General features: G+C 37.3%; 1 protein-coding gene across 5 annotated transcripts in view; it reads left to right on the top strand.

The window, feature by feature from the left end:
• The window catches only part of NAV3 (neuron navigator 3), a 415,305-nt gene that overhangs the window by 310,688 nt on the left and 76,930 nt on the right, over positions 1-27,687 (top strand). For 3 of the 5 annotated variants that reach the window (XM_073327696.1, XM_073327697.1, XM_073327695.1), the window contains 8 exons: positions 196-248; positions 4,282-4,305; positions 6,494-6,571; positions 20,643-20,726; positions 23,317-23,428; positions 24,656-24,777; positions 25,349-25,369; positions 26,545-26,717. In XM_073327696.1, coding sequence (XP_073183797.1) covers positions 196-248; positions 4,282-4,305; positions 6,494-6,571; positions 20,643-20,726; positions 23,317-23,428; positions 24,656-24,777; positions 25,349-25,369; positions 26,545-26,717 — 667 coding nt within the window. The remainder of the gene's footprint in view (positions 1-195; positions 249-4,281; positions 4,306-6,493; positions 6,572-20,642; positions 20,727-23,316; positions 23,429-24,655; positions 24,778-25,348; positions 25,370-26,544; positions 26,718-27,687) is intronic. The other 2 variants (XM_073327698.1, XM_073327699.1) reach the window with 1 other exon arrangement.

The following is a 27,687-nucleotide window of genomic DNA, read 5'->3' as shown; positions in this document are numbered from 1 at the left end:
ATTTAGAGCAATCATTTCAAGTTCAAGAAAAATAACCGCTGTTTGTGTACACTGATAACCTCTAATAGCTGCTCTTTGTGGAAGATTGTTTCTCATTTTGAAAAGAGATGCCCTGCTATTAAGCTCCACAGAAAAGGTCTCATGCTGTTTCATCAATATTTTATATAATGGCACTTTTTTCCCCATTTTTTGTAGTACACGGGTCCTCATTATCACTGGTCTCCAGCACGTCCTCGCTCTATTCTACAGTAAGTATTGATAGTTTAGGAAAATAAAAAAAAGTCCTGTCTGTGATATTGTACATCTCCAATAAAGCTTTCTAGCTCACTAAATAGTTTTAAGTTTAGGTGGATTAAAATTGCATATAAGTATTGCCAAAAAGCAGTGGAACAGCTATTTGACTTATTATACTTCTGCTTTTTCATATATAATTAGCATCTTTTTTTCTTTAAGTGGTGAATTTAGCGCTCACTAATCCTTTTGTGGTATAATTTGAAGGCTGAAATATAAAAAAATGAACATGCTGAGGCCAACCTCACATGGGGCTGCTTATTATCCACTGCACTATATTATTGTGCTTTGTCATTTTTGACTGATTGCATCATTGTTTGGTGTTTGTGCTCTTTAAGAGCGAGGTCTTGTAATTGGGTGCCCTGTGGAGCATTCTTTTAATGTTACTGTTTGAGAAATTCCTCTTAAAAGTACTGGGTTGTTTGGGGGGATACAATGTCTAGTTTAAATGCCTGTTGATCCTTCACAAAAATGACAGTATGTAGATGTTCTTTTCAAAGAGAAAAGTAGTTTCTTTAAAATTAATTTATTTCATTAAATATGTTCGCCCAGCCCGTATGGAAGTTTGGTTTTAAGTCTTCATTTGATTTGGGCTTTTTTGTAAAAAGGAAATATTAATTCTGATTTTTGTGTGATATGTTGTTGCACCTGTTATGCTGTTGAAGGGCAATGATTTACTTACAAAAGCCTTGATAACAGAGTAGCTGCAGTGCAAGACATATGTCCATATTTTAAATGAGAAGAGTTATGTATGTGTTTTGTATATTCTCTTGAGTAATAGATAAGTGATCCTTTGTAATCTTTTAGCTAACTACAGTTAGAATAGATGTTGTCTAGCCCCTCATGAGGATGAGAAGGTGCAAGGAGCATGTTTTCTCAATCCTCACCCCTTTGTACCCTATACCTTTACAGAAGGGGCATCCTTTGTCTCAGTCCTTGTGTTGCTGGTGACAAGCTCTGACGTTTTCTACTGTTGACAGTTGCTGCCTCACAGTCACTACTGAAAAGCCAGCATGCCTCTCTGAGTTGCCTCTTGTGGTGGAGTGTGTCCACACACACTAACCCCAAAACAGTCTCTGGCAGTAACATTCAGAATAGCGCCTTTCTCTTCCGTTTTCCTAGTGGAAGAAGCCCTGCTGCCACTTCCCTCTCTTGGAAGCATTATAATCTATTCTCATAGGGAGTATCAAAAGCTGTATTTCAGCTCTGATGTCAGTTTTTAGAAAAACTGGCCGATGGACAAAAAGCAAACGATAAAGTGACACCTGGAGCTTTCATCATTTGTTTGATCAGTCAGTAGTTTTGAAATAACTCGGTCCCGATATTTTATATTGTTGCAAGGATATAATAATAATTTGTGTTTGCATAACCTATGCCACTCAAGATCTCAACTCACCTTTCAACCATTAGCTGAGCCTAACAGCACCATATTTCAAATAGGTGACCTGAGGCACAGAGTTTAAAAGACTTAGCCAAGGTCACACAACAAGTCAGTGACTAGCAATACATTTTGAGACTTCTGACTACCAGTTCCCTTCTTTAGCCACTAGACCACACTTCTTGCTAAGTTACTGATTATCTAACTGTGGTAATGGAAGCTATAGACAGGTTTTGTTAAGGGCAAGGAAAGAATTAGGATTATAAAACTAGTGAGATTGCACTTGCAGGAAGAAAATCCTTGATCAGAATTTCTCCTGCTGGGTCCTCTGTGCTCCAGTGAAAAAGTTCAGACAATCTTGCAGCAATTAATCAGGAAGCAGTGCACAAGTGGAAACATCAAACAAAAGATTGGCTTTCAGTATCAAATCAGCTGAACATAAAGAACAACGTTTCATTGTTCAGTGATGTTATGCTTTGCCCCACTTCTTCCAGAAAGAGGTAGCTTCAGAGGGGTTATGGTACACATAATTCATTTTTTACCATTATTAGATCCCATCAGGAAGAAGAAATAAAAGAGGTGGAAGTTTTCTGCAGTTCAGGCCAAAAGTATCATGCAAGAATTCCATAGTAGCCCTCATTTCAATAAATGTCTCAAGTAATCATGTTTATCAATCTCTTTAACCACTACTTTCATTTTTAGCATTATAATTTTGCTGCAGCTTAATCAGTAATTAGTGGGGAGACCAAGAGAGAGTAGCAAGTAAAGAGCTTTTTTTCTTTTGCTGATCTCTGCTGATATTTAGATTATTATCAGCAGAGATCAGCAAAAGAGCTGGAGTCTGAGATTCAGAAGGATGTACTCTTTGACTTGCTGATATTGCATTTCTCACAATGGAGAGGTCCAATGAGAAAGGACTTCAGAATTCAACAGTTTTTTCAGTATGTATTGGGGTTTTTTTAATTGTTTTTGCTTGTTTGACCTAATTCCATTTGTAGTTTCAGATAGGATTCAGACATATTGCAGATCTAGCTTTTGGAGACATTGTGCATGTAAGGAGCCAAACAGTTTTGTTTCACAGCACAGTTTGCCATATAGTGGGTATTAGTAGATTGTGGCATACCAATAGTTTCTCAGCTTTGACAGTAAACTGGTGTATCTTACTCTATAAGGAGCTGACAGAAGGTGCACAGTAGTGTAAATTTAAAATAGCCTAATGTAATTTATACCTTCTTACACCCTTCTGTTTGTTGCTTTATTTGCTGTATTCCTCTCTACTGGCTCCACAACATGTGACATACACTTAGAGTCCCTTAGCTGTAGTAAGCCAACTAAGAGGTGATGTGTAAGGGAGTTGTAAAGTACATGTTAATATTTTGTTGTGAGGCTAAAAATTTGATTGTAGTGGAGTCAGTTTAAGCTCCCTTTAGACTCCAGTAGACTTTCCTCGGAATTTGGCTGTCAGTATCACATTATGTTCCAAAAGCCTGGGGCTGGACTGCTGTGATGTTAGTTTGCATTTTAATTTTAAGCCTTAAATTAATTAGTTTTGTGTCACAGGTTATAGTTTACAAGTCGGTATTGCCTCCACAACCACATTTCGTTCCTTCTGTTTACATCCTTCACCTAGAATCAAAAGACCAGTTTTCTGGAACTTGTCCTTTTGAGGAGTGGGTATGGCTTCCTGTGGGGACTACCTGCTCAATTCTGGTTTTTGGCCAAAGGGAGTCATCTGATTACTCCTTTGCCAGATATGTGCTTCCTCCTTTGCCTGATATGCAGTGTCTGCCATAGTATTGTCAACTGCTTTGGGTCCAGAAATGAAGCAACCTACATCATATCCCGATGTGGCATTTTCAGTTGCTTCATTCCGCAAGCACAATAGTATTCTTGGAAGTACAGAATTCTTTTGAGTTCCTTGAATGACTCCTCTTCATGATCATTGGTTAGAAAACATCTTCATGTCTAAATGCCCTATCAGTGGTCACCATTAAAAAGACAACATTTACAAAGTGGAATGTAAGATGTAATGTAATGTAATGCCACTGTTTCATATTCAAAGGCCTGCATTTGGTAATAGCACAGTATCTCAGATAACATATTTTCATAACCATTAGTAAATGTTGGTTTTAAATGGTGCTAGATATTACTGTAATATATATTACTCTATTAGATGGGTCGCCTGATTTACAGTAAAACATCTGTAATTCTACTAGTGATTTTGGTGGTGGCATCAATGTACACACAGGTACACACACACAGTTACACTGCAACAAACTTTCCTTGATGTTTTATAACTGCAGTTGTTGTTACTGCAGTTCTTCTACTGTTCTTAAGAATCTTTTAGCAATTATAATAGACCTGATCCTGCTGTCATTACTCAGGCAAAACTTTGTTTGTACTCAATTTGAGTTATTCCAGTAAGAGCAAAAGGAGTTAATTCACTGTTTTGAATAAATAAATGAATAAATGAATTGAATAAAGATTCAATTTAAAATTCAATTCTTCATGCAGCTATATTGGGACATGTAATTTCTTGCTATTTTTGTGACCTTTATTATATTGCATTTGATTCTGTTTTTAAAACGGCTATTTTCTCTCTTTCCTTGCAGGCAGAAGAAAAGGCACATTCAGAGGTAAAAATCTTCCCTCAATGTGATGGGATGCTTGTATAGTAGTATTATTAGAGCTCATTAGTTGACAGTATTGCTACAAAGTGGAGATTTACTGCAAAAAAAGACTAGATGCTAAAAATGCGTTGCAGCTGTGCTGACAAATGTTTTTCTAGTCCTCAATCTGCAGGATTTTTGGATCAGTTACAAAAAGGATGGAGAGAGTCAATCAGTATCTCAACCTTGAGGCTGAAGGGGTCGGGATTTGTCTCTTTACAGGCTGCATCAGTACAGTTCCCTATTTAGCCAGAGACATCTATGCAGATCAATGCAAGTGCTTCCTCTTGGGAGCAAGAAAACAAGGTCCACTCTTGAGCCTGTATCACCCACATCCTAGCATGTTGCACAGTGCTAAATTACTGAATCAGTCCACGTTGATGAATTTTAGAGAAAAGCAGATTGTTGCCACATGTAAATCATTTCTGAAGTAAGAAAAAAGCCACTCTCTCCTCAGATTCTATATGAACTAGTAACAAGAGTAGGTCAGCAGCTGGATCCAATTATAGCTTTACACAAAGAGAAATATTAGTCGCAGTAAAGAGGCTTTCTGCTGGAGCGCGGGTAGTAAAATGGCACCAAGGATCTTGCTGCCCCTTCACACAGACACGCACTTTTTTTAAACACTTTCTTAAACCTTCCTTGATTCCTGCAATCATTCTGCTCTTCTTCCACTCAAAATGTTTAATATACAGCAAAGTTTGACACTTGTTAAAAGGTGTTATGAAATACTGTGGAGGTGGAAAGAAAAATAAGCATATCCTCTCTTACCCCACACTATATTTCAATATTGATTTCCCCTAACACTTTCTAAGGTCTTTTCTATGAAAGATAAAGCAGAGGATTTACTGTTAACTTACAGCAGCTTAGGTGGCATTTTTACATACTTCACTTCCCAGTGCACAGAGGTGAAATCATCCCTCTTTTTTTGCATGAAGAAGCTCCTTATCACTCTGTGTCTTGAACATGAGTTTCATGGACATTATCAATCTCTAGGGAAACAGGGTATTGAATAGCACAACATGAGAACCACCTTATTGTAGCTGCAGGCGTGTGCTACAAGTGTAACTAAAACAAAAAGGGGGAGTAATTGGTATTGAAAACAAGGGAGAGAGGTTGGGGAAGGGAAAAAAGTCAGTCCAGAATGAAGAAAAAGCTTAGTAACCTATGTCCCTTGTTTTGCACCAGTGAGAACATCCTTGGTTCACATGCTAGCCTTTGTATCTATGAGTACTCATTGATTTTTAAAGCATGCACAATATTTTTCTTTTTGATTTTCATGGGAATCACCTCGCTAAAGCACTGCAATGTCCTTTATAAATGTAAGCATTAATGTGAAAATGTTGTGTGTGCTCACTTTTCTTGCCTGGCTTTACCCATCTTATTTTTGTGCTGGGGAGGAGTCCATTGTATGTGAGAATCTGAGAGAGGTTTAGAGTGAAATCCCCCCTGTGCAGAGAATCAGCACAAGGCCTATGTAGGTAGCTCTCAGGTAGGAGTTAAGTGGGGTTTAAGTGATGCACAGGCTTTGTGCTGGAGATCTGTACTGAGTGAATTTAGACTTGGGTTAAATTTATTTTCAGTCTTGAAAGTATGGAGAAGAATTTAAATGCACTTGTTATATTTGGCCCGCAGTATTTTAAAACATATGTGGCTTTAAGAGGGCATACAGTTATATTGCACTGAATGCAGGGAACATTTTCTTATAGCACATGTAGTAATCCTTGGAGTGAGTGCATCAAGTTCTTTTATTTTCAGGATCTGAGGCTTTATCAGGGGATGGTACAAATGATATTATATATTTAGAGCCAAATTTTCAAAAATTAGGGCCTAGAAAATTTGGTTCCAAACTTCACATTTGCATGTCCAGGCTGGAAATTGTGTACATACTGTAAGTACCCATTTGGACATCAAATAAGAGCTCCCATAAATGCGGCCTTTGAGTGTACAATGAAAACATGCACAAATGCTATGTGCGCAGTTTAGATGCCAAACTATTATGATTTTATAATTTGGCTTTTTGAGTAGTTTTACGATTAATACAAATGGAATTACAATACTGTAAAACATTAGTGATCCTCTAAAGAAAAAATAAAGGAAATGCAATAGCTGATGAAACAAAAATGTGATATGAGTTTACCTGTTCTCAATCCAGCAAATTCATAAACTCCGAAGGGAACTGGTTGCATCACAAGAAAAAGTTGCCACCCTCACATCCCAGCTTTCTGCAAATGTAAGTAGTTTTTGTTTATTATTGTAAATAATTCTTGAAACAAATAACTTCCAAAATCGGCTGGTGTACTAATAAGTTCTTAAAGATGTACCAGAATCTTTCAATTAAGTACATGTGAAAGGTGCCCAAATCACGGTCCTGGAGACTTGAGGTCCTTTTAACTATGTATTTATTTCAACATGTCTATAATGCACAGAAAAGGTTGGTCTGGGGACCTCTATCCACTGAACAGGTACAATATGGGCATCCCACCAAATAGCTTGACCCTAAATGGAAGAGTTCATCTCCTGGTGTTAGAGCCTTTCAGTCTCCATGCTGCTCAGTCTTTAGTGTCTGTTCTGATACTGTCAACAAGAGTACAAGCTGTAATGTTATTTTGTGGTGTGATACCTGTTCCCTAAGGACAGGTTTCAGAGTAACAGCCGTGTTAGTCTGTATTCGCAAAATACAGCTCACGCTGTAGCTCACGAAAGCTCATGCTCAAATAAATTGGTTAGTCTCTAAGGTGCCACAAGTACTCCTTTTCTGTTCCCTAAGGACGCAGTTCTGCTGCCCTTATTCATGTTTAGTACCTGAATAGTCTCATTTTACCCAATGTGAGTAAGGGTGACAGAATCAAGCCCAGTGAAATGAAGCCACCAATCCATTTTATGGGTTATTGAACAACCAGTTGAATGTAAAGGACTTGAGTCATATCTGGTCAGAGACAGATATGAAACAGCAACGTATAGTAACAGTGAAAGACACTGTATTCCATTATATGTCACCTAAACCACCAAGTCCTCAAAACACCTGTTTGCTTGTCTGAACCATAATGAAAGTCTCATTTTTGTGATCGTTATTAAATTTCTGCTACAGAGTACGTCTATTACATTTTTAAAAAATTGAACAGCAAATTTGTGGTGCTGCCTTACTGAATGATATAGACACCAAAGGAGGCAGTTAATTCATATCAGCTGCAATAAAACAATCATTTTTTTGAAGATTTATTATATTAGTATGCTCAGTAAAAAAAAATACCAAAATCCTCTATTTGGAAAATTCAAATAAATACCTTATAATCATTTTTTTTATAAAAAGAAGAAAAATAAATATTGAAGTAAGTACTGTGTTGGAAATATATTTTGTGTTTCTTCCAACTTCTGCAAAATGAATTAATTTGGCTTCCACTGAAGTAGGGAAATTGTCGTTGTCATGCCGTAAAATGTAAAGTGTCATCTTATGATGGTGGTGGGCGTAGAAAATTATCCAGATAGCTTCCTTAGATAATATGGTTTTCTTACAGTATATATGTGGTATATATATGGAGTTAAGTGAAGGTTAATATCAAGGGACTTTCTAGCATAGCTAAACACACAATTGTCCAGCCAGGTCTCCAGAAAGAGTTTTTACAAACTAAAATTTTCCAGCTATTTTCCTGTGTTGAATTTCTGGGTAGAGAAACTGAAAAACTTAAGAGCCATCACTAACTTCACCTGTACTCCACCAGTGTCCTAGACCCATACCAGTTAGGTTTCACACAAAGCTATGCCACAGAGACAGTGGTATTTGATTAAAGGAAACCTTGCACCTAACCATAGAAAGTGGTCAGACTTTGCAGATGATACAAAACTACTCAAGATAATTTTATCCAAAGCAGACTGTGAAGAGCTACAAAAGGATCTCACAAAACTGGGTGACTGGGCAACAAAATGGAAGATGAAATTCAGTGTTGATAAATGCAAAATAATGTACATTGGAAAACATAATCCCAATTATACATATAAAATGATGGGTCTAAATTAGCTGTTACTACACAAGAAAGAGATCTTCGAGTCTTAGTAGATAGTTCTCTGAAAACATCCAGTCAATGTTCAGTGGCAGTCAAAAAAGCGAACAGAATGTTGGGAATCATTAAGAAAGGGATAGATATAAGCTGGATATGAGTCAACAGTGTGCCCTTGTTGCCAAGAAGACCAATGGCATTTTGGGATGTATAAGTAGGGGCATTGCCAGCAGATCGAGGGACATGATCGTTCCTCTCTATTTGAAATTGGTGAGGCCTCATCTGGAGTACTGTGTCCAGTTTGGGTCCCACACTACAAGAAGGATGTGAAAAAATTGGAAAGAGTCCAGCAGAGGGCAACAAAAATGATTAGGGGACTGGAACATATGACTTATGAGGAGAGGATGAGGGAACTGGGATTGTTTAGTCTGCGGAAGAGAAGAATGAGGGGGGATTTGATAGCTGCTTTCAACTACCTGAAAGGGGGTTCCAAAGAGGATGGATCTAGACTGTTCTCAGTGGTAGCAGATGACAGAACGAGGAGTAATGGTCTCAAGTTGCAGTGGGAGAGGTTTAGGTTGGATATTTGGAAAAACTTTTTCACTAGGAGGGTGGTAAAGCACTGGAGTGCGTTACCTAGGGAGGTCGTGGAATCTCCTTCCTTTGAAGTTTTTAAGGTCAGGCTTGACAGAGTCCTGGCTGGGTGATTTAGTTGGGGATTGGTCCTGCTTTGAGCAGGGGTTTGGACTAGATGACCTCCTGTGGTCCCTTCCAACCCTAATATTCTATGATTCTATGATAAGAAGATAGAAGATATCATATTGCCTCTATATAAATTCATGGGACGCCCACATCTTGAATACTGCAAGCAGGTGTGGTCACCCCATCTCAAAAAAGATATATTGGAATTGGAAAAGGTTCAGAAAAGGGCAACAAAAAATGATTAGGGGTATGGAACAGCTTCCATATGAGGAGAGATGGATAAGACTGGGACTTTTCAGATTGGAAAAGAGATGACTAAGGGGGGATATAATAGAGAGCTATAAAATCATGACAGATGTGGAGAAAATAAATAAGGAAGTGTTATTTACTCCTCATAACACACGAACAAGGGGTCTCCAAATGAAATTAATAGGCAGCAGGTTTAAAACAAACAAAAGGAAGTATTTTTTCACACAATGAACAATCAACCTGTGGAACTCCTTGTCAGAGAATGTCGTGAAGCCCAAGACTATAACAGGGTTCAAAAAAGAACTAGATAAGTTCATGGAGGATAGGTCCATCAATGGCTATTTGCAGGGATGGGTAGAGATTGTGTCCCTAGCCTCTGTTTGCCAGAAGCTGGGAATGGGAGACAGGGGGTGGATCACTTGATGATTACCTGTTCTATTTATTCCCTCTGGCTCACCTGGCATTGGCCACTGATGGAACACAGAATACTGGGCTAGATGGACCTTTGGTCTGACCCAATGTGGCTGTTCTTATGATCTTATGACTATTTTGAACAGCACCATTTCAGTCTCTGAGTGATATCAGTGCATGGAGCAATAGCAGTAGCTTGACATTAAACTCAGGGAAGATGGATATAATAACAGAGGAAGAATAAAACACGTTATGAAAACTGGTCAACACCATATCATTACTCTCAGAAGAAAACACTTTGTGGCTTTTAGTTCCTTCTGGATACATAACTGACACTGCAAAGGCACATTCCAATAGGTGCAAAAAGTACCTTCCACTTATGATTGTCTAGAAGTCAGAAATTCATCCATATAGCAGTAGAGTTGATCATGATGATCCATGCATTTGTTGGATCCATGCAGATTATTGGAATGCATGCTATCTAGCCATGACACCTTAGACGCACATATGCTCCAATTGGAACAGCATTCAGCAGCTTGCCTGTCAAGCAATACCAGTCAGCAGGAGCACATCATCCTGGTCATTACACACTGAATACCAGTTTAAGTTTGAGGTTTGATATTACTGCCTCCCAATGGAATGCCAGTTTAAATATGAGGTCTTGGCTTCGCTCTTCAAAGCCCTCCATCAGTTGCACCAGGTTATCTCAGGAACTCCCTCTTCCTTGATGACCAAGACCAGCCACCACGGGTGCGCTCCTCAGGAACAATGAAACGATCACCAAGAGCAAGAGTAGTGTGAGGGGATGACAGAACTTTCCTAGCAGCTGGTCCAAAACTGTAGTGATCCTTTGTTGTTTACAGTGTTGTAGCTGTGTTGGTCCCAGGATATGAGAGAGACAAAGTAGGTGAGGTAATAAAATTTATTGGATCGACTTCTTTTGGGAAAGGTCCAAACTTTCGACCTATGCAGAGCTCTTCTTCAGGTCTGGGGAAGGAAGCAGAGTGTCTGAGCTAAATATGAGTTGGGACAGATTGTTAAGAAGAAGGAGTTACATGTGTTGGAGGCAGTCAATTGAAATGAAGTGGGCAATTGTGGGTTACATTGTTATGCATAAAGGGTTGGAAGTGGGAAATTAAGGGTAACAGGCAGTGTGGTGTGTTATAAATTTGTGTATAAATTGTAATAAGCCATAAAATGATCCTTCCTGTAAGAGCTAAAATAACCAAATGCTTCTGACAGGACTAAAGTTCTATCTTTTCAATGTAGCTCTCCCATCGTATCAATGATGATAATTTCTTCTTAAAAATCTTACCTGTCCTAGAATAAGGGGAAGAGGCCCACAGAGACTATGCAAATTTAGACTCTCTGTAGGATTTATATAATTCTGTAAGCTATTCAGAATACCACAGTGATGAATGCAGTACAAATATAGATAGATGTGGAGGGGAGAACATTATAAAACTGTGAGTGGAATTCATATGCTGCAATAACAGTGCTGATCTATAACTAATGGAAACTGGGCTATTTCATAGAGAGCTCCCTGTTGTTCCTCTCAGTTGTCATACAGAATTGACATGAGTTATTGAACGTGTTATCAGGATATAATGCAATATAAGGAATGTGAGCACTGTGTGTACTTTGTACAGTTACTGGGGTTTCAGAGTTACCAGATAATTGCTGTACAATCCAGTAAGGTTTTTAAAAGCAGTTCAGGAAATAACTAGAGTTACCATCTTTGGTAAAAGTTGAGATGTTTGAGAGAGAATATTTTTGTACATTTTACTTGGAGTGTGCTTCCCTAATAACATGTGATAACACAATACATTAAGAATGCACTGTATCTACTCAGTGCCTTTCTTACTAGGTACTGAGAATTCGGGGATGGCTAAAATTTAGATCTACAGAGATTTCCATTAATTTCAGGAAATGTCTGTGCATTCTCAGGTACCAGTGTGTGGTAGCTTTGGGAAAATGATGATTCTCTGATGAAATTAGGAATCCCTCAGCGTGGCTTGCTGTTATTGGGTTACTCCACTGAGATTTTATAGCCTGAATGACACCATCTTGGGCTGTGATTTTTTTTTCTTCATATCTTACAAGGAAAACAGTATTGGGCTCGATCTTTACTTTGATGGGAGGTCAACATAACACAATCAAAAAACCAAGGATGCCTCCAGATGTCATACTGGTGATTTGTTAGGTGGCACTTTTCCTTCTGTTACTAAACCAGTGTTCCTGCATGTTTCAGCACTGCCCCGGAGAAAATCAGGAAGCAGATTGTTGCTCAGCGAGTCACAATTTGCCTCCCTGTCTTCTCCCATGCTCTCGTCTGATTCCAGAAGCAGCATATGATACCCCACAAGCAAGCTGGTCTATACTTGCCAGCATGTTGGGGTGGGAGAAGTAAAGTCTAGGCTCTACCCAGTCCCCACCCTCTCCCACTCACTTGCACAGGGATGGGGGAGTCAGGGGCTCTTCCCCCTCCTATGCTACAACCTGCAGTACAGATAGCCAGTGCAAGGGGTAAGGGGATACAAGGTGGGTTTTTTAGTCAAAATTACTTTTTATTTAGATTTTTACTTCAATTTAATTTTTTAAAGGAAAAAACAACTTGAAAATGAAACAAAACAACATTTTGTTTGACACAAAATGATTCCTCCCCCTGCATTTTTTTGGAAACAAATTATTTGCACAGCTCTTTTGTGCATCTGTGTGTATAACAAGAATGCCAAGTGGTAAGACCTCTAGTCTCACAACAGCACAGTAAATATATAGATTCTATATTTGTCGATGTGTACATATATATGTAAATCTCTGCATGAGAGCATGTATTTGTGTATGCAGATATGCACCATCTGTGGTGTGATATCCATGTGCTAAACTAAACTTATCATGCTCTCTTGACTGTGTCACCTGCCTACTAATCCATCTCTCTGGAAACTGCTTATACCATTCTAAACTTGTGAGCAGTTTTAAAAGAGATCCTGTTAGCAGCAGGAAAAAACCTTCCAGAGAAACTTCTCCTTTTTTTCCAAACCCCTCAACATCAGGAATTCCTCCAAAAAGATGTTAGATGAAAAGCAACCACTACTTATAACTACAACTTTCTTGCACGCTGTCATGAGATATATATTTTACAAATCCATCTGGTGAAAATCACTGTCAGAATTAAGCCAGTCCTAGGCTGCTTCCCTCCCTTATCACTGATATAAAAAGATTTAAGGCCTAATAGAAAACACCTTCCTATAAACCCAAAGAATCAAAGGGACCATCTTGCTGATATGCTACATGTAAGCATATTCTGTGTTTTCTTAGGGATGTTTTATCAGATCTCATTTACTATTAACAAAAAGTACAGAAGGATTTATGTTTTCAATAAATTATAGCTCATGTAATCATTTAATTGTTATCTGGACTGTGAAATTTATTCTGTTCACAGAGTAAAAAAAACCAATATAAATATTGCAAATTAGTTTAAAGATAATTTTTTATATATAGTTAAAATTAATTATCAAATGACAAACTCAGGTAGGCTTTTCATTTTAGTTAGACCCTTTCTTCATCTTAGTAAACACAGGTTTTAGCTATCAAATAAATTCAGAATTCTAGTTGTATATCTTTAAAGCTCTGAGGTATACTTGACAAATCCCCTTCATTTCACTCAGTTTGATACCAAAGTTACCTACATTCCACAGAAATGTGAAGTTATTTAAAGCAGAAATTATCATGAAACAGTCAGTTTTCTAGAAGTTACACTAAAAGGAGGAATCTCACAGCATTTTTAGTTCCCTGCATGAATAATTTTGTGGTGTCCCTCATGTTGGGTCTTTGTCACACATAACCTCTCACTTTTGGGCCACAGCAAGTCAAATGTTGTATGAGAGTATTTCCTGTATTGTATTAATCATTTCAGATATCCCTGTTGTGGAAATATCCATCTTTTGATCCTCAGTTCTTGAGCCTCCAATTTCCCAGTCCTTTCAGTATCTGGAAAATATGCAACCCTTTGTTCTCACTCTGCTCTGGGGAGGAAAACCTATTGCTAATATTCATCATTAATAATTACCTCCTAAGCCACCCACCCAACTTATTTTACTGTATTAAGTTTCTCTTGGCAAAGTCAAGCAAAAGTACTCTGTGTGAGTCAAAATGGAACATTTTTGTCTTTCATTTCATTTCTATATTATTATGCAACTTTTCCTTCATTTGCTTAGTCATGAAAGCATCTTGGTAAGGTTTATGCAGTACATGTATTGCTACAAGAATTGACAAGTTGAAATACGATCAGATTAGCCAAGGCTTTGCTTTCTGTTTTTGGGTTGAAGCCTATCAATTACAAGGTAGACCATTCTTCAGATATTTGAAAACCCTTGTTAAAAGTTTTGCTTGTTTGGGTTTATTTTTGTTATGCAAGTTCTGTTATATCAAGCATTCTGCTTCATTTTATCTATTTCTTTCATTTGATAAACTCCAAAGTGTTTTACTTGTGAGTGATTAAACCTCTGCAGAGTCCAGCTGCTGCTTGGGTGCTTAATTCACCTGAGATTCTGGCTTAGTCTGTTGCTTGGTTCGGTGCCACTGAAGGGCAAATCTCTATACTAATTAAGAAAGGGCAGCTTTTAGTTCAAAATGTATCCAATCAGCAAACTTCCTGCTTGACTGACAAGGGCTCAGATTCCAGTCATCAGCCTGAGCTTCAGTCCTCCCCTGTGTTTTCAGTGTGACTTTGATCAATGCCTCGTACTGTATAAAGCTGAAGGGTGCATGACGGCAAAACTGTAGTAGACCCAGGATGCCACTAGAAAACAGAGGGGGTTCTTTGGCTAACACTCTTGTTTGGCCAGCCCTGAACCACTATCCTATGGCCAAACAACAAGATAATAGCAGGAGGCGAACAGGAAAGGTCACCAGATATACATTCACTTCTTGCAATCAGCCAGATCCCTTGTGGCCTCTCTCACATCCTTTCATTCAGCCATGTCAGGTGGGAGGAAATTTATTTACTTATCTTTATTTTATAAATGTGAGCAGAGCAGTATAAGCTATAAAGAATGTAAGCAAACATAGCCTTGGATATATAGACATCACATTCAAGTTGGGCATTAAACCCAAGATTGTATTTTCCAAGAATGTCATAAAATTCAGTGAGTAAAATCAGGTTCTGGTCTTCTTACAATGTGGGACTCATTCTGCAGATCCCATGCACACACGTCCAGTTGCTTTCCAAGGGAGTTGTAGATGCAAGGAATGCAACATCAGGCCCTATAGTAAATTTGGCATTAGTTGTATAACTTGTTACAAATGAATAATATTTGTATATACTTTGCTCTAGAAATGCTTTTAATATTGCCTAACAACATATTGAATGGCTATGCAATTCCTTATCTATGGCTCCAGAGTATCACTTCAAGTACCAGTATTGCACTACAGATGTAAAAATACAAGCATGTTTGTGTTGAAATAAGTGGCATTTATGCTAATTATTCTAGACTATTTTACTCATTATTTTAATTGTGTAGACTGTAACTGAAGCCATCTTCATAATCAACTAAGCCTTTTGGGATGCAAAGGATTGATTATAAATATTTTTAAAGTATTTCCATTCAGAAATATTATTTTATAAGAAACAAGAAAGGGCTGTTCTTTCCATATTATGGATGATTTCAGTTCCTCACCCAAATATATCAAAAATATATTATTACTCAGTTTTTTAATTGGAAATTCAAAAGTGTAAAATAGGTACCTCATTTAAATTTCTAAATATTAATAAGGATTTTTTGTAGAGCAAGTGTTGCCTGGCATTATGCATTTCAGTTGTGGTTTGGGTAATCAAGCTGAGAGGACTTTTCCAGTGAACAATCTGGCTAGATTGTACTATACTTAGTCACTCTAATAGGAGTAGTCCCACTGGCTTCTGTTTAAATAAGTGCTCACTAAAGTCCAGCCCTTTGAATTAAAAAAAAATAACATTCTTTATTTGGTAGGCCATTACTCTATTCTATTGTGATAGACAACAAAGGTAATAAAAGTAAATATTATTCAATACAAAAATAATTCTCTAATTATTGTCAGCATACAGTTTGCTTCTCATTCATGAGGTTTATGAAATAACTAATTAAAGAGCATGTTTTGAGCCCCTTAACATCCGCAAACCCAGTCTTATTTTTACTCCTGGCAGAGTCTCTCAGGCGAGATCCATCATCATCCAGATGCAATACCACTCATGCTTTAAAATTATGGAATTTTTAACTGCAAGGAAAAAAATACATTCTATCATAGACTAATTTTAAAAAAAAAAAAACATGATTGTGACACAGCTATCATTCTCTAAAGCTTTTTAGGCCACAATATGTTATATCTACATCAGATAATATAGCTTTTCAATCCTTAATTTTTCCCATAATCATCTGGTTAAATATTCATAGAGACATGCAATGTAAAGTAAAGATTATACTATATGGAGCTCTGAATTTAAGATATAGATGATAATAAATATGCCCAATTACCTTCCGAAGACTTGTACTTTATTACATCATAATCATGAAAGAGTGGTATAAATTATGTATAGTCAGAGCAAACAATTACATGTCCTCTTTGTGGTTTGCATGCCCACACCAAACACTTGGGAGTTATACTCATGGAAGACTGCGTGCATATCTATTCACAGATTTTTTTCATGAAGCAATGAATGGAGAAAATCCATTATCTTGCTGTTAACAAATGTAAAATAGGAGAAAATTGGCTGTAATTCCTCTATGAGAGTATGTTCTACTTCAGCTCTGATTATATACTGAGTCACCTGTCATATTCAAGATAATTAAAACAAGGTAAAGTTGCCTGGATTGTTTTGATAATACAGTGCTGATTTTTCAAGTGGAAAGTGGCCTTAAAAACTAATGGTGGTTTTAAAAGGCAGTTGCTGTTTTCTTTTAACTGACATGAGAGTGTGAGATTAGTGTAAGAAATCAAGTTGTGCTATTTCCAAAACATCAAGGATGACTTTAAACAGTATATATATCTTAAACTTATATATCTCCACTGTAATTATATATATATTTTTAACAGTAAGATTAATCACGATTACATTGTTTTAAGTTAACTGTGATTAAAATCCTTAAAATCGCAGTTAACTTAAAAAAATATAATTGTGATTAATCGCACTGTTAAACAATAGAATACCAATTGAAATGTATTAAATATTTTTGCATGTTTTTCTACATTTTCAAATGTATTGATTTCTATTACAACACAGAATACAAAGTGTACACTGCATACTTTATATTATTATTTTATTACAAATATTTGCACTGTAAAAATGATAAAAAGAAATAGTATTTTTCAGTTCTGTTCATACAAGTACTGTAGTGCAGTCTCTTTATCGTGAAAGTTTAACTTAAAATGTAGATTTTTTTTGTTACATAACTGCACTCAAAAACAAAATTATGTAAAACTTGAGAGCCTACAAGTCCACTTAGTCCTAATTCTTATTCAGCCAATCACCAGGACAAACAAATTTGTTTACCTTTACGGGCGATACCACTGCCTGCTTCTTATTTACAGTGTCACCTGAAAGTGAGACGAGGCTTTCACATGGTACTATTGTAGCTGGCATTGCAAGATATTTATGTGCCAGATATGCTAAAAATTCTTATGCCCCTACATGCTTCGGCCACCATTCCAAAGGACATGCTGCCATCCTGATGATGCTCATTAATGTGCTAATTAAATTTGTGACTGGACTCCTTGGGGGAGAATTGTATGTATCCTGTTCTGTTTTACCCGCATTCTGCCATATATTTCATGTTATAGCAGTCTTGGATGATGACCCAGCACATGTTCGTTTTAAGAACACTTTCACAGCAGATTTGACAAAACGCAAAGAAGGTACCAGTATGGGATTTCTAAAAATAGCTACAGCACTTGACTCAAGCATTAAGAATCTGAAGTGCCATCCAAAATCTAAGAGGGACGAGATGTGGAGCATGATTTCAGAAGACTTAAAAGAGCAACACTCCGATGCGGAAACTACAGAACCCAAACCACCAAAAAAGAAAATCAACCTTCTGATGGTGGACATGAGTCAGGTCCGCTCTTCTTTGGATAGTTATCGAGCAGAATCCCTCATTAGCATGAACGTATGTCCTCCGGAACAGTGGTTGAAGCATGAAGGGACATATGAATCTTTAGCGCATCTGGCACGTAAATATCTTGCAACGCCGGCTACAACAGTACCATGTGACCACCGGTTCTCAATTTCAGGTGACATTGTAAACAAGAGGTGGGCAGCATTATCTCCTGCAAATTGTAACCAAACTTGTTTGTCTGAGTGATTGGTTGAACAAGAAGTAGGACTCAGTGGACTTGTAGGCTCTAAAGTTTTACATTGTTTTATTTTTGAATGTCGGTTTTTTGTACATAATTCTACATTTGTAAGTTCAATTTTCATGATAAAGAGATTGCAGTGCAATACTTGTATTAGGTGAATTTTGTTTTTTACGGTGCAAATATTTGTAATAAAAATAAATATAAAGTAAGCACTATACACTTGGTATTCTGTGTTGTAACTGAAATCAATATATTTGAAAATGTAGAAAAATCCAAAAATATTTAAATAAGTGGTATTCCCTTTTTAACAGTGTGATTAATCGTGCAATTAATTGTGACACATTTTTTAATTGTGCGATTAATCATGATTAATTTTCTTAATCGCTTGACCGTCCAAATATATATATAAACTGTACTCTATAATTTAGGCTGACAATTTCATAAATGCATGCCAAATATCCAAAACAGATATCTGTACACACAATTGCTGATTAATCTCAAGGAAACTACATGTTTTCCATGTACACTTAGGCTCATGTTTATAAAAATTTAGCCCTTGAGGCATGAATCTTCTCAGGACAAGCTTAAGGCTGAGTTATGAAATAGAATATATATCCTTGAGCATATGTTGAAAGCAGATTGTTTGACTACTACTACCATAAATAATTAAATGTATGACTCTCTCTATGTCTACTTATAACACTGACTTTTACATGATGTTGCAGAATCTTTACATCACTCTAAAATGTGTTCAAAACTATTTACAGCGTTAAAAAACAGTTCTGAATATGGCCAGTCTCATGTGCATAATATCCTTCCATCTATGAGAAATAATATGCTGAGCGAGGGGATGGGAGGTTCCTTTCACCTCCCAACAGCATGCCTTGACATGGGCCAAACAAAATCTTCTGTGTTGTATCCTCTTCCCCCACCATTATTCTGCCTTAATCTTTTTTAGATTGTACACTATTCAGGGCACAATTATTTATTTCTGTGTGCTTGGACAATATCTAGAAGATTTTGGGAACAACTAAGTACACCTGAATACATTTGAACAACATTAATAACTGTGCTCACAAAAGAATTAGAACTTGCATCTGCAAAAGCTGTTGAGTAGCATATATGTTTGTATGCACCAAAGAGTTAATTTTGCACATAAATGGGTGCTTGAGCAAGCACAGTTAACCTCTTTGCATCCACAATGCCTACTTTGGGTGTGCATGTTTTGGAAACACAGTACAGGTGCCTAAATTTGAAAACTTTGCCTATAGTCATTTTTACTATTTGATTTTGTGACAAGAGATTCCATAATTCTAGCATGTACTGTATTCTCAATTCCCCACCAGCATCCTATATATTTGATTCAGGAGTGCTCTCCCCTTTGACAAATTTTATACTGTTTTAAACTAGGTACTTTTCAGAGCAATGAATTCACATTTTGTAAAAGAACCTCTGTCCTTTAACCATATCTTGTTCATCCTCTCTCATCTTGTCAAGTTCCTCCTGCCTTTTTCTCTTCTTTGCCAGTATGTGTAAGTTAAGCGTCAATCCCCCAGAAAAAAATAAGTTAAGCAAGGCGACCTGTGGATTTTGTGAATCCTACAGAGCTCCATTAAAATAGCAGTCCATTGCCCTCTTACAAACTCTTAGAGAGAAATCCCTCCATTTGAATATTTTCTGATACTGTAAGCATGAACACACTTTTTCTCCTTCTAAGTGACTCTTACAGCCATAAAAAGTTAATAACATCACTGACACGTTTTTCCTGCAATTCCTTGGTGGTTTAATAGCTGTAACATTTTAGATGCCATGACAATTGACTCTTCATATAAACAAATAAATACATAACAACTAATGAGTGTGTCTAGCCTAATACTTCTTGAATATAGTCTGTGCTGGGTATTCTTAGAAAATTTGAATGAAATATTGTAAAACAAAGCATTGCTGAATTTCAATTTCTGTTTGTTGCATCATTGAAAAATGCAGACATCTAACTTCAAAGAAATCAGTGCCTTTATATTAAAACAACACAAGCGATATATATGCAGACTCAACCCACTATAAAGACCAGTAGGAATAAGATTATATTATGGCTCTCTGCAATGTCTGACACTTTCTGAAGAGTGTTGCTGTATCAGAGAAATAGATAAAGTAATAATATCTTAAAAGGTCATCATGACAGTATCTAGACACTTCCCATAGTCTGGTTCAATGGACTCTTCTAGACGAGCTTTGTATCTGGGACCCTGACAGCTTAGAACTTTTTTTAAAATTCGAGTGCATGAGTCCTTCTGTTGTTATTTTCAGTAATGGGAAAGAATAATGTCAGGGGGGAAGTTCTATTGCCCAGAGTCACAAGAAGAGCAAATCATACTTAAATTTTGAAGGCTGCAACTAAAGAGTTGGAGAAGATAAAACTGAGTCTGGAAAAGTGGAAAATGCTGTGGCAGTTGGGGTGAGGTGGGAGAAAGCAAGTAGTACTGAGTGCTACAGATTACAGATTTTATTAGACCAGCCAAAACACATGAATTATACGTTATGTACCATGGAAGCTTTGCTCAGTCCATTTCATACCCTACCGACATTTCAGATGTTTTTCTTCTGTTTCTTTCACAGGCTCATCTAGTAGCAGCTTTTGAAAAGAGCTTAGGAAATATGACCGGCCGACTGCAGAGCCTAACAATGACAGCTGAACAAAAGGTATGCTTACAAAAGCAGGCACTTGAATGTGGAACATAGCAGATTATTTTAGGGTTTGTGTTTAAATTTAAAAAAAAATATCGAAAGAAAGGACAGCTGTGACAACAAGACAGACACATCTTTCTTTCCTGGCCATTTGATCAAATCTTCATAAAGCTCTATAAGAATTAAATTGTGCCACATCAGATTACCCTAACAAAATCACAGTATGGTTTGAAGATAAAATCTTTCATTTCCAGATTTTAATTAAAACATTTGTGACTCTTGGTTTAATCCATATGGAAAGATTCTTCAACAAAAGCTCATCATAAACAATCGGAGTATTTCATCCCAATCCGACAACATTGTCAGAATACTAAAAAATTGGCAAAAGAAAGGATTTTAAGTATAGAAAAATGAACCTGTTGAAAGTGTCTGTGAAATGTGACCAAACTGTTGTCTAACAGATTTGGTTTTGATTTTGCTATTTAGAGGGGAAGAAATATCCAAACCTAATACCTAGTATATGTAATCAGATGCATGGTCCCAGTTAAAGGAGCTGCAGTTATAGGGCCCAGTTCTGCCATTTGCTGAGCATCATGACCTCATCCAGCAAAGCATTTCCTTAACTTTAAGTATTTGAGTATTCCCACTAACTACAGCAGGCTACTCACAGTCTTAAAGTAAACCATGCACTTCAATACATTGCTGGATTGGCAGCAGGGTGCTCAGAACCTTGCAAGTTGGAGCTCCCAGAATTCTGCTACCCTTCCTTATGTTGAGTAGCCTGTTACTCAGCAAGTGCTCCCATTGGGCCAGACTGAATCCTTTGCCTGCTGATAAGCAATTATTCACACAAGTAGCTCCGCTGAAGTCAATGTGAGTAGTGGTTCACTGTGTGGCCTCCTTTTGATTAAGTGGAACTGCTTGCTGAGTTAGGAACTACTCTCAGTGAGTAAGGGTGGCAAAACCAGCCCATAAGTATCTCATGATAAAAAGCATTTTTGCTACTTTTTTTTATATTAAACAAAAAGTTCTCAAACATTTTATGTTAAAAACAATATTTAAAAATTTAAAATATTTAAATATTTAAAAATCTTTTCTAAGTCTAGTTTCCCTCAGCAGGCCCCCTATCCAGAAGAGATTAAAATGCTGACATTGAAACAAATCAGCTCATAAGTAAACTCATTTTCCCAGAGACTTGAAAGCATGTTTTGCTCCTTCTCCTCTTTCCTCTGCCACTGAGGTTAAATTCCTTTAGCAGCTTTAATCCTTATTATATAAAATGAGAGTTAGAAGGATTGATTCTTAATGCAGCAGTAAAAGAACTATTTTTAATTAAAATTGACTCTGCATTCCAGTGTGGAATTTGTGGCATGGAAGTGGAACAATGTTACTCTGTAAATTGCGTAGCTATTGTTGTAGAGCAGGTTTTTGTGCTTAACATTTTACGTACAGTTTAGAGTTTTTGATAATGATATACAAATTGAGGATGGAATTCATCCATTAAAGAATCATCTTTCAAGTTAAGGGGTGTAGAAGAGAATATTTGATCTGCTTTAGGCTACATAATGACTTTGAATGTCGTAATGAATGTTCAGAGAAGAGCCTTTCTTAGATCAACCTTTAGTGCTGAAATATTTTATTTTTCTTTCATAAGATTCATAGATTCTAAGGCCAGAAAGGGACTATCATGTGACCTCTTGTGTAGCACAGGCCATAGAACTTCCTCAAAATAATTCCTAGAATGTATCTTTTAGAAAAACATCCAATCTTGATTTATTTCAGAGTAGCAGCCGTGTTAGTCTGTATTCGCAAAAAGAAAAGGAGTACTTGTGGCACCTTAGAGACTAACCAATTTATTTGAGCATAAGCTTTCGTGAGCTACAGCTCACTTCATCTGATGCATAAAGTGGAAAGTACAGTGAGGAGATTTTTTATATATATACACAGACCATGCAAAAATATACATTGTAAGGAGAGTGATCGCTTAAGATGAGCTATTACCAGCAGGAGAGTGGGGTGGGGGGAGAGAAAACCTTTTGAAGTGATAATCAAGGTGGGCCATTTCCAGCACATTTCCAGGAGTTAACAAGAACGTCTGAGGAACAGTGGAACTATTTCCCCTTGTTTATTCCTCCTCCCCCCACCCACCACCACCCACCCCCCGCTGGTAATAGCTCATCTTAAGTGATCACTCTCCTTATAATGTATATTTTTTCATGGTCTGTGTGTATATATAAAAAATCTCCTCACTGTACTTTCCACTTTATGCATCTGATGAAGTGAGCTGTAGCTCACGAAAGCTCATGCTCAAATAAATTGGTTAGTCTCTAAGGTGCCACAAGTACTCCTTTAATCTTGATTTAAAAATTCTTAATACTTCATCATTATTACACAGCATTTGAAGTTACATAAATGCAAATGAGAGTATGTTAGCTGAATATATTATTTTTGAAAGAAACTATATAGTCTATCTGGGACGTAATTTTACCCTTGTGAGAGCCCACTGACTTCAGTTTGATCACTGATGTCTTATAATTTTTTTTTATTGTGGAAAAACATTTTTCCTTTGTTATATATTTTGAAACTCTCTTGGCTGTTCCCACAGGAATCTGAGCTTATAGAACTAAGAGAAACCATTGAAATGCTGAAAGCCCAAAATTCTGCTGCCCAAGCTGCTATTCAGGGAGCTTTGAATGGCCCTGATCATGCCCACAAAGGTATGTTTTTGTCACTGTCCAAATAAGTACTAATTTGTTCCCCAGAGAAGAGCAAAGCTGCTGGTTTTCTGTTATTTTGAGGACAGTATTTGTGGCAAGGATGAGAGAATTCTGGAGTCAGTGTTTGTCATATTTGTGGTGTTTCCACAGCTGAAAAACTCACATGCATCACCTATGTGCCACACAGTTCTTGGAGCCCTGACTTCTCAAATTTGTATGGTCAGGAATCAGTTGCTGAGTGCTGAAAGTTAACCCTTTCAGTACACCTGTGGGTATAAAACATGTCCAGGACTTCACATAACAAACCATATATTGCAAAGGTGTGCAGGATCATTCATGTTGTTAATCAACAGTCAAAAAAGGAATAACCAGAGAAGAAAGAATGATAAGGAAGGTGACTTTTTGTAAATGTCATTGATCATTTTTTTATAAGTAGCATAATTTATGAGCAACTATCCCAAGACCTTTTTACTAAATGTCTTCAATACAATGTAGCTTAATTCTAGAAAGTGGCACTTCTGAATAATTCCTTTAAAAAGTAGTTCCTCCCAGTATTTTGGGGTGTATGCAAGGAGTATGTTTTCTGGTGATTAGGATATGGCTATTAGAGACTTAAAAAAATAATAAAACCAAAAGCTTCACTGACCTATATTCCACTTCCAATATCCTTCACCTTCCAGGTCTTTTATTATATTTTATTTTCAATAAACTACTGGTTGCTGATTCCCAGGGTGACATGTCAGGGAGTAGAATCTTGCTTCAAAATCCAATTCAGCCAAGGGTCAAACAGTGTCCAGACCCTTCAGACAACAGCTCTGTAAGAAGTAAGTCAGTGCTTTGAAAATTATTTAAGCAACTGAACTGTAACATAGTTAGGCCCCCAATCCTGGACAAGGATCTGCTTAAATATAAGGGTCCACTTGCACGGATTGCTGTCCGGGATTGGCACCTCAGTGAGAGCCCCCTATTTAATAAGATGCTTAAACTTGTGCCTGGCTTTATGCATGCGAGTAGCCCTTTAACTTCAATGGGACTATTCACATGCTGAAATACCTTGTTGAATCAGGGCTAGAAAAAACATCAATGCCTGTTACATATAGTATGTGTATTTGGGCTCCTTTAGAGAAAGAAGGTGCTGCATAAATGTAGGTATGACTTATTATATTGAAACTAGAGTCCATAGCATGGATGAACAGATGGTTTATACAGTATCTTCTTTTTTTTTAGATTTGCGTATAAGACGACAACATTCCTCAGAAAGTGTTTCCAGCATCAACAGTGCCACAAGCCATTCTAGCATTGGCAGCAGTAATGATGCTGACTCCAAGAAAAAGAAAAAGAAAAACTGGGTATGTGCTCAGCAGGTTTAAACCCATCACCTAGATATTATGTAGCTTCCTCGTTCCTGAATAGCATAATGGCCCATTTCATCTACAATATTCTTGTGGAGCCAGAGAGATATGGAGCAGTTTATACAAAGTCACACTGTGATGTTCCTGGCAAGCCAAAAATTGTTGATTACCAGTGGGAAATTATTTACATCAGTCAGGATCAATTTAAAACAAAATTATAACATTAAAATAGCTGCTATGATTAAACAAATGACTGGGCTTTGATAACACTGTTTTAATTTTCTTTAGTAAAATGGATTCACTTAAAAATTGTTACCAAACAATGAGCTGAAATCTATTAATAGTTCGAAGAGTGAAAAAGATACAATGTTTAGAGAAATAAAGCTTTTTAATCAAACAAATCACAAAGATATCACACAGTATGAAAGTTTTATTGAAATATTTTCTATACATAATAAAAAATATGTTTTTGTTGTTTAAAAAATGTTTATGCAGGTAATATTTTAAAATACTCATCAGCCTTCATTCCCTTGATTTGTAATTCCCCACTCTTTCATGTTTCTGCAAGGTGAACTCTAGAGGAAGTGAGGTGAATATAAACCATGGAAAATTTGGCATGCATTTATAAAGAACCCTATCTTGGCATGATTGCTATTCATTTTGGCAGTAGGCTTTTGTACCTTCTAAAAACAGATTATCCTGTATGTCTTCTCAGTTTGTCTCTATTCATTTTAATCTCAAAGTTTAAAATGTAGAAAGGGGGAGTGTAGCCAAAATCCATTTCTTTCTTGTTAAAGATCATGAGCTGGAAAGAACTTAAATAATATTTCTTTGATTAGTGGTCACACTCCCCACTCTCCAATTATACCATTGAAGTAAAGTGCTTAAGTGCCTTACTGTTTTGTAGAGGGATCAGTTTGTCATCAAGCTTCATACAATTTTAACAAGAGCAATTTTCTGAGGAAAAGCACAATTTTTCCTAATATCAGTTACTCTTCTGAATAGACTACTCTATCAACGAATGGACTAATTACAATGTGAAAATTCATTGCAAACAAAACTGTTGTCCTCTTGGTTCCTGAAATAAATGGCTCTTTGGCTATTCTGTCCCTTTTCAATAATGGATAAGAGCTTCTAGCAAGAAAAGGCAATGCTTGTATATATGAAGAACTTGCTACTTTAAACACAATGGCAATAAAAAAATACCTACCTTTCAGCTAATGTTCTTCTCAACAGTAAACAAAAGGGCAAAACTTATATCACAGCTTAAATTCTCTTGCTTCTGATCCTAATTGTAGCAAATTACATGTTTGAATAGTTCTCCAGTTCAAACTCTTAATAGAAAAATAAATTAACAAACCACATCAATTGGATTTTGTCTTATACTTTTAGCATTTGATATCAGCAATGTCTGCCTGTATTCTAGAAACAAAGTGGTTATTTAAAACCAGTCACCTTGAAGGGAATGCCATGGAAATGGAATTCCACAGGAGGTTCATGGTTTTAAATGAGCACCCCCCTTAGCCAAAGCACTTGATCCTGCACTTTTTCCATAGCATTCAGTTTGTGCTGCGCTGAATTAATAAAAAAAACACTGTATCATATCTTTAGAGATACTGTGTTGCATATGTTAATACCTTGCTTCTATATACTGACCTCAGGCAGTGGCTAGGATGGCATCTGCAAACTAACTCCTCAAAATAGAAGCTGCACAAATCCAAAGAGGCAAGGGAAGTAATTTTTCTCTCTTTCTCTTTTCTCCAGCTAAGAAGCTCATTCAAACAGGCCTTTGGAAAGAAAAAGTCCACCAAGCCTCCTTCCTCACATTCCGACATAGAAGAACTCACCGATTCATCTCTTCCATCATCACCCAAATTGCCCCACAACTCAGGGGACTGTGGAACATTGTCATTGAAACCATCACAGTCAGCGTCTGCGTAAGTCTCTCTTTCTGTACTAGCTGCACTTATCAAATATCTGGACTGTGAAACAGACCTCCTTAAGCCTGGCCAGTTCTACCTCAGAAACGATCACCAACATCTGCAACCTTTTCATAGCTCTCTCTCTCTCCATCCATCATCTCCTGGTTCTGACAAAAACCTGTACCCCTCCCCCCCATTTAACCACTGTTTCTGCAGCAGCGCTGTCTTATAGTACAGCCCCTCCTCCTTCTCCTCTCACACCCCTTATGTTAAGTCATCCTCAGATGGCTGTGTTGAGGGCATTGGGCTTTTCTCAGTCTTCCTTGCAGTGTTCTGCTCCACCATCTCCTTTGAACAATGCTTCATCAGACAACACTCTCCCCATCTATGTTGCTGTCATGTACCATCCCCCTGGCTCCTTCCCATCTCCCCTTCTGAGAACATCCCATGAGCTGCTGGACACCCTTCACTACACGTTTGTTCTCTTCGCCGCCAGTTCTTCTCCACTCTGACGCCTACATCCCCAACACCAGCCACTTAGTCACTTTGACTCCCTCCTGAAATCCTCCGCTTCTGCTGCACCCTCCTCCACACACACAAAGTAGCTGACTTGTAAAAGGGAAGCTTAACTTTGGCTTCCCTCCCTCCCTTCCCTCGTCCTCTCTCCCACCACCTTTCCTCACCAGTGCCATTTTATTCTTTCCCTCTGTCTCTGTCACCAATCTCACTTGCTTATTGTCTCTACTACCTGTACCTACCTCTACTCTCAGCACCTCTCCCTGTATCTACCTCCCTTTATGCTGGCTTTTTCTCCACAAAGAAAAAGGCATAGTCAAGAATCCCCCAACCTCAAAAAAACACCCTTGACTTCCTTTCTTTTTTAACTACCATTCCATCTGCTCTCCTCCCTTCATTTCTAAACTCACTGAATGCACCATTTAGAACAATTAATAGAGTCCAAGGCCAGGAGAGACCATTGTGATCA

The sequence above is a fragment of the Lepidochelys kempii genome, chromosome 1, assembly GCF_965140265.1.
Source record: "Lepidochelys kempii isolate rLepKem1 chromosome 1, rLepKem1.hap2, whole genome shotgun sequence".
NCBI lineage: Eukaryota > Metazoa > Chordata > Testudines > Cheloniidae > Lepidochelys > Lepidochelys kempii.
Note: the sequence above shows the minus strand (reverse complement) of the source record. Positions and strands in the feature narration are given on the sequence as shown.